The 18,304-nt window shown below is 41.0% G+C and overlaps 2 protein-coding genes across 3 annotated transcripts in view; both read right to left on the reverse strand.

The window, feature by feature from the left end:
* Positions 1 to 2,663: 2,663 nt before the first annotated feature.
* On the reverse strand, positions 2,664 to 6,587 carry gdf6b (growth differentiation factor 6b). The gene is made up of 2 exons (XM_004569255.2): positions 6,138 to 6,587; positions 2,664 to 5,936 (listed from the first exon to the last, which is right to left on the reverse strand). Exons 1-2 carry the CDS (start codon positions 6,553 to 6,555, stop codon positions 5,044 to 5,046), a joined length of 1,311 nt encoding a protein of 436 aa, XP_004569312.1. The 5' UTR covers positions 6,556 to 6,587; the 3' UTR covers positions 2,664 to 5,043.
* Positions 6,588 to 7,859: 1,272 nt separating this feature from the next.
* The window catches only part of pkhd1l1.1 (PKHD1 like 1, tandem duplicate 1), a 44,819-nt gene continuing 34,374 nt past the window's right edge, over positions 7,860 to 18,304 (reverse strand). For both annotated transcript variants that reach the window (XM_004569253.2, XM_004569254.3), the window contains 23 exons: positions 18,096 to 18,259; positions 17,756 to 17,885; positions 16,713 to 16,831; positions 16,359 to 16,488; positions 15,885 to 16,058; positions 15,581 to 15,684; positions 15,261 to 15,387; positions 15,032 to 15,153; positions 14,825 to 14,915; positions 14,571 to 14,719; positions 14,045 to 14,167; positions 13,841 to 13,952; positions 13,593 to 13,709; positions 13,315 to 13,480; positions 12,664 to 12,896; positions 12,207 to 12,371; positions 11,940 to 12,097; positions 11,618 to 11,753; positions 10,288 to 10,632; positions 10,047 to 10,198; positions 9,772 to 9,918; positions 8,790 to 8,943; positions 7,860 to 8,599 (listed from right to left, as the gene is read on the reverse strand). In XM_004569253.2, the coding sequence (XP_004569310.2) occupies positions 8,343 to 8,599; positions 8,790 to 8,943; positions 9,772 to 9,918; positions 10,047 to 10,198; positions 10,288 to 10,632; positions 11,618 to 11,753; positions 11,940 to 12,097; positions 12,207 to 12,371; positions 12,664 to 12,896; positions 13,315 to 13,480; positions 13,593 to 13,709; positions 13,841 to 13,952; positions 14,045 to 14,167; positions 14,571 to 14,719; positions 14,825 to 14,915; positions 15,032 to 15,153; positions 15,261 to 15,387; positions 15,581 to 15,684; positions 15,885 to 16,058; positions 16,359 to 16,488; positions 16,713 to 16,831; positions 17,756 to 17,885; positions 18,096 to 18,259 (3,575 nt within the window). In that variant the 3' untranslated portion in view covers positions 7,860 to 8,342. The remainder of the gene's footprint in view (positions 8,600 to 8,789; positions 8,944 to 9,771; positions 9,919 to 10,046; positions 10,199 to 10,287; positions 10,633 to 11,617; positions 11,754 to 11,939; positions 12,098 to 12,206; positions 12,372 to 12,663; positions 12,897 to 13,314; positions 13,481 to 13,592; positions 13,710 to 13,840; positions 13,953 to 14,044; positions 14,168 to 14,570; positions 14,720 to 14,824; positions 14,916 to 15,031; positions 15,154 to 15,260; positions 15,388 to 15,580; positions 15,685 to 15,884; positions 16,059 to 16,358; positions 16,489 to 16,712; positions 16,832 to 17,755; positions 17,886 to 18,095; positions 18,260 to 18,304) is intronic.

Genomic DNA, 18,304 nt, shown 5'->3' on the forward strand with positions numbered 1-18,304 from the left:
CTTCTAAAAGCAAACAAGGGAGGCACGTGCTGGATAATATTTAAGGGGAAAGTATTTTCTCTGTTTTTGCCGTGCTTGTCTGACATTTCTTTGATGTTTTTTTTCCCCGTACTTCTGTAAATATCTGTTTCCAGATCTCTGTCCTTATCCCTTTTTAACTCTCTGTTCCTCTTGACTGCACTCTGGGCATGTGTGAAACATTTAACATCACAGAAAAGTCAGAAAAAAAACATGAGTTCCCACTTATTTCCCCCTCCTCTGATAACAGCAGCTGAATCCTGCACTCGATTTACACCCGTCTTTGTGTCTCCAGCAAATATTTTTCTCCATCTCACAGCAAATCTGCCACAGCGAGACACAGAGCAGAAACGCCTCCTCTTTAGAGACGCTGCATTCCACTCTTTTGTCCTTCGAGGCTGCTCCGAGCAGCCGCTTCAAACCCGCCTCCCCCCTTTTTTTTATATCTCACCTTGTTGTTTGGAGACTGACAGCGAGGCCCTCAGTGAGCATCGCACGCATTCCTTCCCCCTCACCCTCCTCTCTTCCCTCTTAATTGCAGCTCTTTTCTAAGGGGACGAGTACATTGTTTAATATCCGCAGTCCCTGGAGACAATGGGCCACTTGACCTTTGAACCCAGTTAGGGCAAAAGCAGGCTTAATCTGATGTTGAGATCCTCCACCACTATTGTCTGTGAAGTAAAGGACTCAATGTGGCTCTAGACTGAAGCGGGGTCAGTTATTGCATCCGCACACCAATTTGTTTGTCACATATTGATCCCATCCATTCTCCCTCCCCATCCGACCTCCAGCACAGAGAAACACAGCCCACCCATGGAAGATGGCACTAGTTCCACATGTCTGCTGACCTTGCTTTCACCCTGCAAACTGTCCAGCAGCAGGTACAGCTCAGCTCTCTGTGCTGGAACTGAAGCTGAATATGCAACAAATGTCCCCCTAAAGACCCGTGTGTACTCTGTATTGTGTCAACCTTGGAGCCTTCTCTTGTGTATAGAATAAAAAATCTGACATATCTAATTATATAATTAGCTGCTTCTCACTCTATTTGAAGTAATTAATGTATAAACTGGACAACCCATCATGGAAGAGTTAAATATTTATCTTTTTATAACAGAGAAGAAGATGTCTAAACTATTTTCTTTAAATTGAAGTTGGGAAACTAGCAAAGGGGTTTCATATTTTTGCTTATAAATTAGGTAAAACAGAGTTATTTGCTGACTATGTGGAAACTTTTCAACCTGGAGAAGTGTACTCAAGCTTTATCAAATAAAATTTAGATGTAAAAAAAGGTTAAAAGGTTGCTGTGAGAGCACTTTATAAAACCTGATAGCACTAAAGCTTACTGGAAAACGTGATCAAACTATTAAACAGGATTACTGATGAAAAGCAGTTTTGGATTTCTCTGGCAAAACACAAACATTTTTAGTCTTTTTATTTTGTCCACTAGATGAAGCCACAATGATGCTAATTTATTTTTATTAGCAAAACACCATAGCTGCAAACAATGGACTGTAAATACTGGAAATAGTGGCCACAGCCAAGCTAGAGCATCTTAAAATATAGTTTATTAAGACATTATATATTGTTTGTTTAATGAAAACAAAAACAGCCATTAAAAAAATTATGTTATTACAAAATGTCATATAGTGTAGGCCATATTACTTTTTTTTTAATTACAGCTACCTCTATTGTTACCAGACGTAATCACTTCTTGCCTTCCCTTAACTGTCTTTAACAAAGGATTCAGCTGCTAACTGATTAATTTTAGCAGCAGTTGTACTTTAAGACATTGGTAAGCTAGGCTGCTGTTCAGTCTTTATGCTAAGCTAACCTGCTACTAGATTATTTTATAGACATACATGACAGTTACTTTAATTCAAGCTGAGGTTTTTCCTTTAAGTGTAATCAGATCACACTTTCCTTTACACCTGTTGTACAGTTAGCAGTAGGTGTTTTTAGCATGACAAACCCTGTTTTAATTTAGCTAATCTGCAGTTAGCCCAGTTTGTCCAGTAATTTGAGCTTTTCTGTTTTCCTTTAAAATATATATATTAATTTAATATTGAAAACATTCATGTATTTCCTTTCTTCTTCTTCTTCTTCTTCTTCTTCTTCTTCTTCTTCTTCTTCTTCTTCTTCTTCTTTATTTTTTTTAAGACAATTGCTACATTAATTTAATTAAAATGTTACCAGCGTTTGAGTAGTTAATGCTTCATTTTGAAGTTATTGCAAAGTTTGGGGTCAGTAAGAGAATCAACAGCACTCCTGCAGGTGTAGACCAGCTGATATTTGGCTCAATTTGGTTATGCTACTTTTGCATCTTCCAGGTGTCTCAGTGTCCTTCTGTTACAATGTTGTTTAATTTACTGTTTACAGACTCTGGGCCAATAAAGAGCTGTCATTTTTTACAATACAAAAAAAGTCATGTTAAGAGTAATCACTATATGGTACTAGCACTAAAACTGTCAAAAAAGAAATAAATACATTCAAAACATCAGCAAGAAAACATTGTAAGTTTTAATGTGCATCTTTATACATTTTATATGTTAATTTGGTTAGACTATTTAATGCTGCAAAAATACATTATTCAGGAATTTCTGCTTCATAGAGTAGCACACTTTTATTATAGAAATGAGAGGTTCCAATAAAACACAGTGTGCCACAACACTGTCTCTATCAGTTGTTGTAATATATTATTTTTGGATGCCTGTAAATATTGCAGAGCATAAAGTATGAAAAGTTAAAATGTGCCGCTAAGATAAACACAACACCAAAAATAATCTTTTTTTCTTTTTTGTCTCAGTGGATAATTATTTCCTGTTTATATATATACATTAAAAACACTGATAGAAATCTGATATTTCACAATCTGTCACATTTCTTTACAAAAACATTACCCATGTGTGTTTATTTGAGCCTGAACCTCCAGATGTGTAACTCGCACCGTCTGGAAGTTGTAACAGAACAAAGCGGACAAAGTAAATGCAATAATTTACTCACATGACTTAAATTATTATTTCCATACCAAATATTTACACATGGCACCTTTGACCATCAGTGCATTACAGACAAAGTTATTGCATCTATATAATCATCTTAAACATAAAGCGGTGCGAAACCCCACGATGGTTTTGATGAAAAGATGTGAACGTTGGTCGATCGGAAGACGTTCCCTGAGTCATAGGCCATGTCAGGTGCTGAAAATCTGCTATTTTAATCCTGGCAGGGATAAAAATCAAAACTTCCATTATGCGGAACATGTTTACCTGAAGTTAATGATTTGGTTTACAGAAGAAACAGCTGGAAAGAGCGGAATCAGTCAGTTTGTTCAGTCAGCAAAAATTCTATATTAACTAACTGGACACGTTTTATTGTTCTAGTGAAACTGGATGTAAAGTTATTACATATCATATAAACCACTGAGCTAACAGACGAAGAGATCTGGATAGTTTTTTTTTTTTTTTACTCCAAGGCCTTCTTTTGAAAATGACCAGAGAAAAATTGTGCCAAAACAATAAAACCACTGACAGCTGATGGGAATAACATAAACCATATACAATGCAGCGATCTGCTGGGAAACCTAAGATTCTGGCTTTCATGTGGATGTTCATTAGACAAGTAAGATAACAGGTAGACTCCTCGATGGCAGTGGGCACAATATGCCCATCTACACCGAAGCAACTACCTAAGAATATGATAAGGAGCTCAGATCATTGACTTAACCTCCAGACTCCCCACTCCCATTCTAATCCAAGCATCCGTGGAAGCCTCACATTTAAAGAACAGAGCTCAAAAGAGCCACTGCCACTGTGTCTGAGCAAAGTGGATGTTATAGATATGAAACAAACTAAGAATGAAGTTACCACACTGATGACATACACCTCTGCTTAATAAACTCAAAGTAGATATTTATTTCATTGTTAATAATCGCTTAAAAGCTGTTTTTTGACTTCTTTAAAATGTTTTAGAACCAGGTCTCTGGTACCAGACATCCTGTCTCCATGCCCTCATGGGTTAGAGCTGTGTCCAAGTTTGGCAGATGGTTTTATTGTTGTGGGTGATTCATTGCTAATATAGTTTCCTTTCGAAATCCTTTAAGTTTTATATAAAGAGTCTAAAAGTTATACAAATTACACATTTAATTTAATCCAATCTTTTGATCTTTTGAAAGGTTCAGTATATTAACTGAAGGTTTATTCTTTGTTGAAGATTCCTGGATTTGTGTATGGAAACCATTCTCACGCTTCTAACTTCCAGAAGGAGCTGAGCTCATCATAAAGTGGAAAGTTTGCATGTCTGAATCATCACCTGTATCAGTCTTGTGACAGGTAATAGACCATCAGCAAATACGCTGATATTTACAGATGGTGGTGGCTTCTGCTTCTTTGCTGTGTTTGACTAACTATGACAACAAATTTGGTTATTAAATGGTTGTGAACAGACAGCCACATAACGTCCACTTTGCGTATACTTAGCTTGTATTACCAGAACCTGTTTTTGTAAAGATAACATAGTAATGCCTTTTCTGAATACATTTACATCCACATTTATTGCAGGGTGGATTTATTTATCTGGACTACCTTTGTGTGGTTGTTTGAATAAATTTTATTTCTTTAGGACACGACCAAGCTGCAGGGTTTAGCATACAGATATGAAATCATCCTTTTCATCAAAATCTTTGCAAGAACATGCTCAACTTTTTGCATTTAGTATTTTATTAATTTGGCGATGAGATGCATATTTATTTGTCCACAAATCTGTGGTAATTGCAGAGTTTCAAGTGACTAGATTGATTTTCTTTAAAAAAACAAAAAAAGGATGAGGAGATGGACAGAAAGAGTTGTTTGAGGTATCAAGATGACTGTGTTGGATGCATAATTGAAAGAAAAATGCTTCTCAACTATAGTTGATGTCTCCATCTTGCTAAAGTTCTCTTTATTTCAGATACAGGCTTTCCTCCACGTTGACTGCGATGCAGTTCAATTCCCAGGAGGTCAAGGTAAGCCACGACCCCTGCTGGGCGTACTACCTGCAACCACAAGACTCCACCACCATATCCTCGTACTGCTTGTACACCACATTGTTTCCTGAGTCGATGTAGAGGATGCTGATGGGGCTGAGTTTGGATGGGGCGCAGCAGCTTGGAGGCATGTTGCTAGGGTTCATTGAATTCATCAGAGTCTGGATAATGGCGTGGTTGGTGGGCTCCAGGTGGGAGCGCAGGGGGAAGTCGCACACCCCCTCGCAGTGGTACGCCTCATAGTCCAGCGGGGCGATGATCCAGTCGTCCCAGCCCAGATCTCTGAAGTTCACATGCAGGGGTTTCTTGCTGCACCTGGATTTTGACTTCCTGCCATGTCGCTTCCCATGGCGGGTTTTGGATGCAGCAGTCCTGCGTCTCCTGCTGGCTTTAGTGCCAGGGCCCCTCTCTTTGGGGCTTTTCTCGAGGCCCAGTAAGGCTCTCCCCTCCCTCCTCTCGCTGAAGAGTGTCTGCTTCTTCATTGACCTGGTGAAGACCACTAAGATGGCCTTCTTCTGCTGAGGCCTCCCATGTCGGTGCAGTCCCAGAAGATGCAGATCCAGCTCCCTCTCAGGATTGTCCAGCACGGCCCTGAGCTCCAGGCAGAAGTGCTTCCCCTGGCTCAGGTGTTGTCGCTCCTTGAATATCTCCCACACGTCCAGCACCTCCCACCTCGGCCTGTGGGAACCCTGCAGGTCCAGTGTTTTGGAGTCGAGCAGCTGCTGGTCGTGGCAGGAGAGGAGCTGGATGTCGACAGGCTCTGTTTCCGATATCCTGAAATTCCCAGACGCTTTTGTGTAAATCCTGAGCTCGGCTCCCAGCACCTCCGCTTTTTCTGAGAGGGTTGAGACATCGAACAGATACTGTTGTCTCCTCAGAGGGGAGAGTGGGAGGTCATCTGTGGAAAGCATTAAAACAGCAGGGTCAGATGCCTTCTCACTGAGATGATCTACATACCACAAAGATGTGGAATCTGACAGATAAATATCCCAAATGCAGTCTGCACTGAATTAAACTGGGAGACAGAGTATGAGTCACAGGTGAACCAGCAATACTACGTACAAGCACACACTCACACACGCGGCAGAGCTCCACATACCTTGTCCGCTGTCCACAAAACTTGCAATAGTGTTTGCAGCTTTTGAAGAACGGAAAAAGCTGGCATTGAGACCCAGCTTCTCCGCCGTGGAGAATGTCTTGTAAATAGACAACATGTAGTCATGCGGCTCAATTAAGTCTTTAGGTGCTGCTTTGTTGTATCTGTCCTGTGAGGGTCGAGCGTAAAACTCCTTAAAATATTTAGACGCTTCTTGTGAATTAAAAATCTTCGCCGCTTTGCTGCTTTTCGGCGCAGCTGGAGGGAAAATAACGAGAGTCTGGAAACAGGGCATGCCCCACACGAACACAAGAGCCCCGCAAAGAAAAGAGAAGTGATAGAAATCCATCCTCTGCGCTCGTCCTGAGTCTGAGTCGGAGCCTGAGCTGTGGCCGGGGTGGACCAGAGCTGGACTCTGCATCCGCTCCTCTGTGCAGCAAGTGGCTGCTCCGCAAAGTGCGCACAGCTCAGAGGGACAGGCGGCGCGCAGTTTAAAAAACACAGGAGACGAGGACACGCCTACATTGTTCTAAAGGCTTAAAGGAGAGGGCAAATTAGGCTGTAAAGATAATTGTTCCTCTGACACCCCCCACCCTCCTCACGGAAAGACAGATGTGCGCTCAAAAGACTATGGTGCATGAAACTGCGCTGACTTTTCTCGCTCTCACCAAACCTGCTTAAATGGAATCAGAATTGATTTGATTTTCAGTTTTAAGCCTGAGTTTTGGAAGTTTCTCTGCAGAACGAGTCCTGTAACGTTGCCTCGGTGCATTATTTCTTTAGTGTTTATTGTGGAGTGTAATGCCCTCTAGTGAAGCAAAGAGATACTGCTTTGATACGAAAGACGAAAGGCGCACAGAGGCAACGTCCTTCAGCACCGTGGACAGAGTCTGTGCTCAGCAGATAGAAATAATTATTATAATCCACACATTATTCAGATATCCTCATATTTGAGATTCATGACTAGAATAGACTCTAGAAAGAAAGACATAACTGCGTAACTATACTACACTTTTCTGCATGGTATGAAAAAAAGGCGTCACGATGCTGTTCATTATTTCTTTATTTCATTTTTTTAATTAATTTTGGGACATTAAAATTATTTATTACAGCCCCTTCTAAAATGTTCTTAATGGTGGGAATATTTAAAGTTACATCCTCAGTAAAAACATTTGTAGACACCCGTGGGGCTGAAAACACCTGAATTCGAAGATCAAGAGGCGTGGCCCAACGCTTTTGTCCTTATAATTTGTTTACATTGTATCCATGGCCCAAATCTCAGCTCCATTACCTCACTGCTAAATCTTGGGCTTCACTATGGTTTCATGTTAACTGAAGCAGTTAAAATAATGAATAATCAATAATCCAAAACAATTTCCAAGTGATTTAATTTTGTATTTGTTTTTGGATCTGTTGATTTCCCAAAGGTGCTGCTTGTAACGCTCCACGTAAAGAGTCGTGGCAAAAGCCAATGTTCATGAAAATTTGGACTCCATATACCTTTCTTTCCCCTCCAATCACATTCTCTTTGAGTAGATATAAGCTCCGTTTCAGTATGTTGCCTACAGCGCTGCGGTCTGGGCTTTTAATATTATGTTTTGGTATTTTATTCTTTTAACAGTGAAAATCCTCTATCCACTTTGCTGCCAGGGCAGACCAACGAGCTTTGTTTTTTAAAGCCCCAAAAACATGAGAAAAAAACAAGTCAAGAGACAGTGACACAGTAAAGATTCACTTAAAGATAAAAAACACAATTTATTGAAAAGAAAGTGTAGTTTCAAACAATCATTAACATGCAGAAAACTGTTGCAAAATTTCTTGTTTTCCTTCAGCTGTTTGCAGTTTCAATTTCACTGCTGCACTTTTTAAAAGTAGAGGTAATCTATTTGGACCTCACACCCATATTAAATCTTACACAAAATACAATGAAAGAACCCAAAAACTAACAGAAATTAACATCTAATGCACAAAATCATTCAAGAAAAGCTTTACTTTTACCTCATGAAATAGTAAAAATGATTATTTGTTGTTGTATTCTTCATAAATCCCTTTTACCTGAGAAGATTTTTGTTCTAATGGATATTGATCTGAAGGCTATAAGCAATGGAAAAATATACCACTCACAATAAACTTTAAACAAGAGGTTAGTTTTCGTCCTTCATGTTAACGTGACTTTACATTATCCTTCATAAAGCGGGCTGAGCTCTTCTAACCTATGGGGACAGCATCGGAGCAGCAGGCCACGGTGTAGATAACGCTAGCCAGGCACAGAGCGCCAGCAGAAGCAGTGGTGCCAGAGCCGAAGATGCTGTCGTCGGTGACCTGACCAGTGGTCGTGGTAGGTGTCGGCTCTGTAATGTTGCTGCTGGTCGTCGGGATCTGGGTGGTGGGAGTGTTCTTAATGGAGAAGGCTCTGGATGTGGTGCCCCAGTCCTTCAAAGTGAAGACCATTGTCAGGTTCTCACCTGCAGATGAAGAACAGATACTTATACGCCTAATAGGATCAGTTTCTGCTTTCATAAATAATGCTTGATATTTATTTTATGCACATATTGGTTTTGCAATTTTTTTTATCATGCATGAACTGCACCAGCTGTTTTCAATCTGCCAGTTTTCAAACGTTATTTAGGTTCAGGTGAGGATGTGTGAACGCACCGCTGTTAACAATGGACAGGTCGCTGAAGTTGGCCCAGCAGGTTCTGAACAGGATGGTTGTGTTTCCTTCAAGCCCACCAACGCTGTTTCCATCAGAGTCCTTCAGGCTGGCTGTAACCATGAGAGTCGTCACTCCCACGGAGACGCAGTTTCCCTGCAGACATTAACAAAGGTCAGTGTGAATGGACACACACACACACAATGGACGAATATAGAAAACAGACTTAATCCTTGATTATATTCCATTGTGGACACAAACAGCTCGAGACCCAATGGCTAAGAGGGTCATTCCTGTTATACGTATTCAACTTATTCAAAGTCTGCTGGAAATGTGCCACCTGGGGTGCAGGGGTAGCTAGTGCACCGTGACGTAAACTTCCCCCAAACAAGGCAGTGTGGTCATAAAAACATGCAGGCACATCGACGTTCGCATAGACCGTTGTGCTCACTGTCTGGTGAAATTTATAAATAATGCCTGCCATCTAAGAAAGTCCAGATTATCCACTCAGGTAAAATTGTTGATTTTCACGCATAAATGTCCCAAAAATGTTCCTTATTTTTACTCTAATTATTCATTCGAGTCCACTCCACATTTACAGTGAAACTGCCTTCTGTGTGAATGATAGCTAAGTCTAGACAACAAATTTTATATTGGATTGAGGAAAAACAAAAGAATCATGGTAACTTTGAGAAATGTACATTTCTAGAATACCAGATGAGTCATACTCAGTCCTACTAAAACGATCCTAAATATAAAATAATCCAACCCTGATCCAGGCAAGGTGTGAGAAATTTGCAGTGTTTATATGGATTGGGTCACTGAGTTAGTAATGAATGAATTAAATAAAAGGTAGAAGGGGATGAACTGTTTGAAATGAAAGATCATCTAATAATACAAAAATTAGATAAACCAACCTCACATCCTTCCCAAAACATCAGCTTTAACACTGGCTGTGCAGTAAAACATCTCGAGCTGCCTCACCTCTGCATCCACAGCCATCAGACTGGGCTGCTGGTAAAGAGGACCCACAAACTCCCCGGCTATCGGCTCCTCGATCAGCAGCAGGCGGTCCACGCCGGACACGTAATTCACGGTAGGTTCCTCTCTCGTTACTTCCTCTGTCGCCACCTGAGGTTAAAAGGAGGAAATCACCATGTAAATATGAGACATTTCATCACACACGTAATGTATTTTTATCATCTTAATATCAAAACAGCTGTTATAGTGTCTACAGAGCAGATGTTATTCTGCTTCACCTCATTCCAGCTGGGGTCAGAGGATGGAGGAGGAGGTGGGACCATGCCAATGGAGGAGACGTTAAAACCGATGGCCTGACTGAGGTTTCCAGTCACTGCTGCCTGACCCAGTTCATCAGCGATGTTCTTCAGCAGTGTAAAGTCCTCGTCATCTGAGAAGACACAGGCAGCAAACATGATGATTAACTGAACAGATTAGACCCTAATGAGCAATAAAGTGGCACTTTTCCTTCTTCCTAACCATTGGTGCTGTTTGTGGTTTGCTGGACAGGAGGCTTTTTGATCTCCACCTCCACCGTCAGGCCCGTGGATCTCTTCCTGCGACGCACGCCTCCGTTCTCCCTGATGATCTTGGAGATGCGGATCATGTTGGGAGGAACTTTGAGGAACACGGCGAGGTTCTGGACCAGGCTGTTGCCATAGAACTCCTCGTCGGTCATTGCGGGGAACCCAAAGGCGATGACGAGAACCGGGGCAGTACGGATCTCCACTGGTTGAGAGCCTCTCAGCACGACCTTCAGCATCTTATAGTCCTGGTCAAAGTAGTTGGTGCCCACAGTGGCATTTAGCTCGGGGACGTACTGACCTGGAGTGATTAAACACAGAAAATCTTAGATCATCATCTTCAGATATAATTCATACATGACAAACACAGATCCTTGTAACATTTCCTGTTGATTTGATTAATATTTGTGGTGATTATTTGCACAAGACGAGAAATTAAGAATGCAGATACTTTAAACTAAGACAAAAGGTAAAAAAATATGTATTCATCTAAAGCATAAAAGGGTGGAAAAACACATTTAACAGAACAAACAAAGGGCTACGTGACATTAGCCCGCCATCTTTTATAAAAATGGCTGGCGTCCACTAGATTCTGAAAGACGTCTTAGAGTCGGTTGATGAACCTGATGTACTTTTCTCTCCGCTGGACATTGTTGGGGAAAACATGTTAGAATACTCACGTTACTTCTTTGTTGTAGAGAATCAAGCTATTTAGTTACTTTAGTTACCAAGTCAAACCTTGATCAGGGTTTGGGATCATAGTTTGTTTTTTTGTTGTTGTTGTTGTTTGTTGCATTAATATTTGGGTTCTCAGATGGGTTTCATTGTTTTCATTTTCACTTTTATTTTGGTTCCTGTCTTTATAGTTATTTTCTTTATTCTTTTATGAAGCAGGTATTTCCTGGTCGCTTTTTTAACAAATATATTCTCAGTTTTAGTTATTGCTACTTTTTCAAGTCTAGTTTTAGCTTGTGTGCACCTTATATTTACTTCCATCCTCCCTCCCCCGTGTTCCTTGTATGTTGTGAAGTCTCCACATCTGTGTCCTGTGTTTCGCTGTCACACAATTTTCTGTTTTATTTTGGTAATCATTTTTCTCCTGTGTCTTGCATTTTGTGTTTGCCTTTGTTGATACCTTTAGATTCCACTGTTAATTTATGTTTTGGAATTTGTTGGACTTTTACCTTCTGCTTAGTAAAGGTTGCTTTGTGAGTCCAGCATTTGAGTCCTTTTGATCAGCCGTGATGCTAGTCGGCACATGATATCTTTGTGTAAACCATTAGTACCTGCAAGGATCGGTTTCTTCAAGATGTAGTTAGTGTTATCAGCATTCCACTCAGCATTAGTGGGAGCGATCAGTTGATTATTTACATACACATCCAGACGCTGAGGGTTGGAATAAAACACTGACACCACGATGCTCTGCACAAATGTAACAACAAAAAGACACTTAGTTACTGAATGTAGATTGATCTGAAGACTTAGACATCTGGTTTGTATTTGTGGGCATTTTTTTTAATGATTTATCTCAGGAGTGCCTTTTAAAAGTTTTACTCCTTAAAAACAATTAATACATTCAGAACAGCATTTTTGAAAATGTGGCCTGACCTCAGATGGATTAGAGTTGAGCATCATGAGGCGAAGCTTTTGCGGGCTGACGCTCGTGAAGTAGACGTCAAAGGAGTGACCAGTGGCTACGATACTGTGGAAGAGGGAAAGTCTCCTCTGGCAGGTGTAGCCAGAACACCAACCGTGATCCTGAGGACCTGGACACAAACACACAAAACAGAGTTTTAAACTCATTCTGCTGTTTTTAAACAGACCGTCAACACCCAAGATCTTAAGCATACGATGGAAAACGTTTCCTTATCCTACCGTTGATCAGATCCACGTAGCCGTCTCCAACCACAGCGACGGGGGACAGACGTCTGGTCTCCGTGTCAGCGTCGAGACTTTCAATCACCAACATCCTGTAGTTCAGGCCGAAGCACTTGTAGCTCTGCCAGGAACTCATGTAGGTGCATGTTCTCTTGATCACACCTACGCACAGATTTTTAACTAGATATATAACACTTTCCAGTAAAACTCATGACCACCACAGAACACTAAATTTACCCATTAAGCAATAAACCAATGTAAGAAATAAGACAGGAAATATCAGACACTAAGGTATCTGGCTGGAAAAATGTATTCATTAACTGATAAGATATCATTTTAAACTGAGTTCAGTAGCTTGAACTTAAAGAAATAGAGCCTGATGATTGTAAATCAACGGAAATAATAAACATTTACCAGACACACTATTGTATCTCTTCCACCAAGCTCTAGTTACCTTTGTTTGGAGCAATCTGGTTCACCGGGATTCGGCTGCCATTGAGGGCTGTCAGCATAACTTTGGGGATGCGATAGTCGCCCAGCCCCCTCCTGGGATCTCCTCCCCACTCATACTCGGATTGCGGCACCACGGCGCCCACTGCCCCTAGGAACGACCCATCCAAGTCATTCAACAAGCTCTTCTTCTTCGCGTCACAGTCCATGTCCACACAGTCAGCAGGGTTTACTTTACTGGGGCACAAAAACATTAGATTTTACTTGATCACATTTTCCATAAAATACATCAACAAATACCCAGCTTCAAAGGTCAAAGCTTTTCATGCATTTTGTTGCGTAAAATCTGCATCATTATGTCAAAGAGTGGAGGTTATTGGTGGTGATGTCCCAGTCATGTGATTGTAGTTTTGTTTAACATTAGCACTTCACTTCTACACTTTCAAAACCATACAAGCGGTGTCAGTTTGTGAAGATTACTTTGTTGAATAAAAGGTTCATTTTTGCCAGCTGACTTACAAAACATGTCATGTCTTCACCATGTGAAAAACACATTTTTACAAGTTATTGCCTTTTATTTATTTAGGTTTCTGTTATAAACAGATTTCTAATCAAAGCCTTAGCACCGGACATCTGTTAGCATGGAGTGACCTACCCCAAATCAGGTCTGTGGATAAACACTTTGGCCTCGTCTGTGCTGTTGATCATCTGAATGCCTGAAATCTGCACAGGGTGCTGCAGGTCTTCATTCAGTGGGTTTGTGATGAACATGACGTTTGCCTCAGAAGAGCAGACATTTCTGAAGTTGACAAATGTTGTGTCTACAAAGAAAGCCAGTGCAATCAGGAGTTAGAAGCATGTTTACTGGGAAAAAGCTCCCAAGCATCATTTCAAAAAGTCAGTTTGATTCCAAATCGCAGAGGCTGAACCAACCTTTGACTGTCATCAGCCCTTTAATAGAGTTGTAGTTCATGTTTACATGATGAGCCTTAGCTGGTGCACTGTTGTGGGCAGACTGGAAATTTGGCCAGCAGATTCCAGATCTGCCACCTGTACACAATGAAAACAGAAACATCAGTTAAAGAGGTTTATTAGCATTTGCATGTATACGTGGTTCAGGTTTTACTTTTTTATTCTTAAATTGACAAAATCTGTATCTAAGAGTTTCAGTTTAACTCTACCTTGGATAGGTCTGGGAGCCCGATGGCCTGAAGTGGTGGCCAAATTAAAGTCGATGTTTGGCAAAGTGTCTGAGCAGTTGAAGCTCGGGCTGCTGCCAACAATTAATGAATTCTGGGGGAACAGGGATTTGAGTTAAATCCTTTGGCAAAGACAAAGCTCCCACAGAAGAACAACAATCAGTTAATCAAAATAAAGCATCTCACCTGAATTAGCACTGTTTTATTGGCAAATTCATGGGAGAGAGAAGGGGGACCATAGATCATAGGCATGATTCCCATGCCGTTGTCCACCAGGGTCACGTTGGAAACCATGACATTCATGATGGTCTGTGACAGGGAGAGGAAGAGGAAAGGGTATCATTGTATCTACTATATCTTTATTTTCAGACAAAGCATGGACCCTTTTAAAGCAAACACATATTAAGTTTGTTACATATTGCTTGAACAAATTCCTCAAACAGGCTTTTGTCAGCTTATACTTCTAATGCTAAAGCTGCTTTCTGGAAAGGCAACTGGAACGTTGTGAAAATTATGGCAAAAAGCTATTTGATGCAGTAAAATATGACCAAATGTACGTGCATGATCCAACATAGCCTGTTTTTCCTGTTTTTCTTCTCATTAAATGCCCAGATTTTTTCTTTCCTTTTGTTACCCTCAGGTTATTTGCCCTGTTTTGGGTGAACCTGGCTGATTATTCAAGTGTAGGAAGCAGAGACTTGGTTTTTAATACCTGGAAGTAGATGCCGTAGTCAAAGCTCCTCCAGACAAAGAAACCCTGGATGTGGGCGCAACCAGGCAAACCGTCATTGTTCAGATAGACCCCGAACAGACCGCCGTGAGCCTCGTTATGAATCCAAGCCTCATTATCATTTATATAACCTGCACAAGAAGAAGTTCTGTAATTTACTGTTCTGAAAGAGGAAGAAATTTGCACCAGCACCGGACATAAAGCCTGTCACTGTTGATTAAAGTCATCTATGTCACCTGGGCATGGTTCGCCATCAATGCGATACGCCACTCTCTCATAACCCGCCACAATGTTGTGCTGCAGCACGATGTTTGTCCCCTCGCTAACCTGAAATATGTTTAAAAAAAAAAAGAAGAGACCAGATGATTATTATAAACAAACATTACTTACGTTTAAGTGGTTGATATATATTCCTATTCCTTGGATATTCCTAGAAAACAAACCTCAATGGCAGCATTCCAGTCAAAGTTGAAAGGCTCCTCTCTGCCTTGGTACGATCCAGGCCACAGTGTCATCATCACCAAGTTCCTCCTCAGTTTCACCTTATTTCCCCAAATTCTGATGCCTGAAAACACAAAAAGAAACACAGAAGAAGAGAAATTGAAATCAAATTTATAACCATTTTGCCTTCATGAGATACAAAAACAGAGCCACGGACAGCACAGTGTTTACCTTCTCCGACAGTGTGGTGGATGATGTTATCATCAACATTAAGGCCGTCTGTTCCAAAAACGCCGACTGCCGGAGAGAAGCCGTCGTGGAAAGCGCAGCCCTGAATGTATGACTCTTTTTCTGTCACCTTTCACCACAGAAAAAAAACCCCCAACAGATTTAACAGACACTTTCTTCTCATTAAACAACAAAAGCAGCAGTTTTGTTTAAATAAACTTCTGCTACAAGATATAAAAAATCATATTTGCAGTTGTTAATCCTCCTCTATGATCAGGCAGTTGCTGGGAAAGATGCTGTGTGTGCGTGCGTGTGGGCTGCACCTCTCCCAGATTGAGGAAGGCCACAGAGTAGCGTGGGTCGCTGTAGTCAGTCCAGCCTTCCTGGCCAGAGTGGTAGAACTCCACGTTCCTGATCTGAGCTTTGCCTTCAGAACAAAATTGCAAATTATGATGACAGAAAGTCTGAGAGTCATCCTCACGACTGATATCCATTCAGTCTATTTATACTGAAACATTTCCCCTCCCTCCCTCTGTCAGTGTCACTACTACACTCCATCACTGACTGCTGTTTCAACCCCTTCTCCACCACAGCATCCACGTCTTCAGGGCGATGTCTTTTTTTTACCTTTATAGTTGATTCCCTCCCAGGAGTAGGTGCCGACGAGCAGCCTGGCTCCAAACGAGTCTTGCATCATAGTTGGATAATCCTGACCGATGATCTTGATGTTTCTGGTCAGGAGACCAACATCAGCTGCCAGAGTGTAGGAGAAAGTCGTACCTGACACAGAGTCAGTCCCACCTGTGGACAGAAGATGACGCAGACATTTCAGTGTTTGATGGCGTGTTGCTTTGGAAACATCAGTTAATAACTGAGGTGGTTCCTTAATAGTAAGAAGGCAGCCAGCGGATCTATATTACAGGTTTGCTTATAATGTTTTTTTCCCCTCATTAATACACCTTAAAGTTAAATTCTTACAGCTTCAACACATACACATAAAGGCTTTTTATTGAGACTCATATAACCAGACCGAACAAATCCTTTCAGCTGATGTAAAAGAAACACCAGAACAATAACTCCAAGTCCTGAGCTACGACTCACCAATATGAGTGTGGGTCAAAGGCTGGTTCAGGGTCAGGACGAAGCCATCCGCTGACACGGCAGTGATCTGACGTTTTTCCGTCTCCCATGTGGTGTAGCTGCTGGTGGATATTACAACCTCGTCTCCAACCTGAAGCAGGCGTGTCAAAAAGTGAACACTTCCAATGAGAAGTAATTAGAGTAAAGGTACTCGACAATCTGGTAGAAGGAGAATAAATTGATTTTGTTGCTCAAGGAATAAAAATTCAGGACTGTAGTTGGATGTTATACAATCAGCTTTCAACACCCAACACGTGAATGCAGTACGTAGTATAAAAAAATGGAATAACACATTCTAGAGGAAACTATACAGACCTGCCAGTCGACCGACTGCGACAGGGTCAGTGTGTTGGATCCAGCGTTAGCAGTAGCGGCGAGTTTGGTGCGGTAAACATTGCGAGGAAGTCCATAGAGCTCCAGTGTGCCGAACACGCCTGTTGGACAAGAAAATATATTATTTCTGCCATTTTAGATAATAAATTTTTTATGTTAAATTGAATTATTCATTTAAATAAAATTAGAATAACTGTCACTATTGATTATTATCGAATTTAAAATTCATAGAAAATGAACAAAGACATAAATTTGCATTTTGAATACTGCATATTAAGCCTTTCAGGCACAGTGGTCACTACAGCTATTCAAAGACTGTTTTCTTGTATTTGTGTCAGTGTTGATGGTATACTTGCACATAAACCACTACATTGGACACTGATGTGTCAGTCGATACTCCATTCATAAGTCTAAACGTATGTTGTCCACCTAATTGGCCATGTAAAAAACTCTTTGAAAAGTACATGTTTAAAAAAATGAAGTTCAAACACCTTTTTGTCATGCCTAAAGATAAATAAAAATATTTAAGAAAAAATCCTGATTGAGGTTGTCAAAATTCAGGTATGGAAGGGTTAAGTTAAAAGTTCTGAGATTTTAGGAAACAACAACAACAACAAAAAAAATGTTCATTTTGTACTTTAGCCTGGTTTTTGAATTATGCATCACAAATAATAAGGATCTGAGCAGGAGTATGGACAGTAAAAAGGGCACATTTGCTTTATGGCTCATGCAAGACAAATCTGAATACTGTTGGGAATGATGGACTGAGAATGTCACACAGATTTAAAGCCATGTGGTAAAAGCAGTGCATCGATTGCTTCCTTAGCTTTTTCAGTTATATTAGCTTTTAGTTATGTGATGTTTATCATGTAACTGCAAGGTTCGTCTTGTTGCACTTACAGGCTTTTAGAAACGTCACCAGTCTCTTCAGTTGGAGCTATCTTTGCAGTACATACACGGAAACTTTTTTACTACAGTCGAAAAAAAGGTTAGGCAAGTACACGAGTCGGTAGCAGTTTTCTTACCCAAGACTTTGGATCCCTGGTTGGGTCCGTTTGGCAGAGGCCAGTCCGGAGTACGGTGGTTCCCTCTCAGCTTGATGTACAGCTGACCTCTGAACGGCTCGTCGTTCCATCCTGCAATCAGCCGGCCGCCCTGAAAGAGTCACAGATGTTAACATCACCTAACTCATCGTGCTCAGTCAAACAGTACCTGTGACTTCCACATTATCATGTTATGTAGTAGGCAAATACACACTCAGAGCTGCTGTCATAATGAAATATATGCTGGAGATAAATGCTGATAAATTTATGTTAAAGTGATATTCTGGATGAGGATCTTGGAGAGATTACTGATCACACTGACCTGGATGGAGATGTAGACAGCATCTATAGCCACAGTGTTGTACGCGGGTACAGACCGAGCCTGTCTGGTAGATGAGCTGTTCATGGTGTCGGGGATCTCAAGGACTCCGATAACTGTGAGCTTGTTGAGAAGAGGAGTGTCGGTGTCCAAAACGACCCACTGCCCTGTGGTTTAGCAAGGATAAAGAGGCATTTTTAGTCACAATATAC

This window comes from Maylandia zebra, linkage group LG22 (genome assembly GCF_041146795.1).
Source record: "Maylandia zebra isolate NMK-2024a linkage group LG22, Mzebra_GT3a, whole genome shotgun sequence".
In the NCBI taxonomy this organism is placed as follows: Eukaryota; Metazoa; Chordata; class Actinopteri; order Cichliformes; family Cichlidae; genus Maylandia; species Maylandia zebra.

Coding starts and splice junctions, on each gene's coding strand:
- gdf6b (XM_004569255.2), bottom strand. CDS start 6,555: ATGCAGAGTCCAGCTCTGGTCCACCCCGGCCACAGCTCAGGCTCCGAC. Junction 5,937..6,137: donor TTTTGTGGACAGCGGACAAG/GTATGTGGAGCT, acceptor TGCTTTCCACAG/ATGACCTCCCACTCTCCCCT.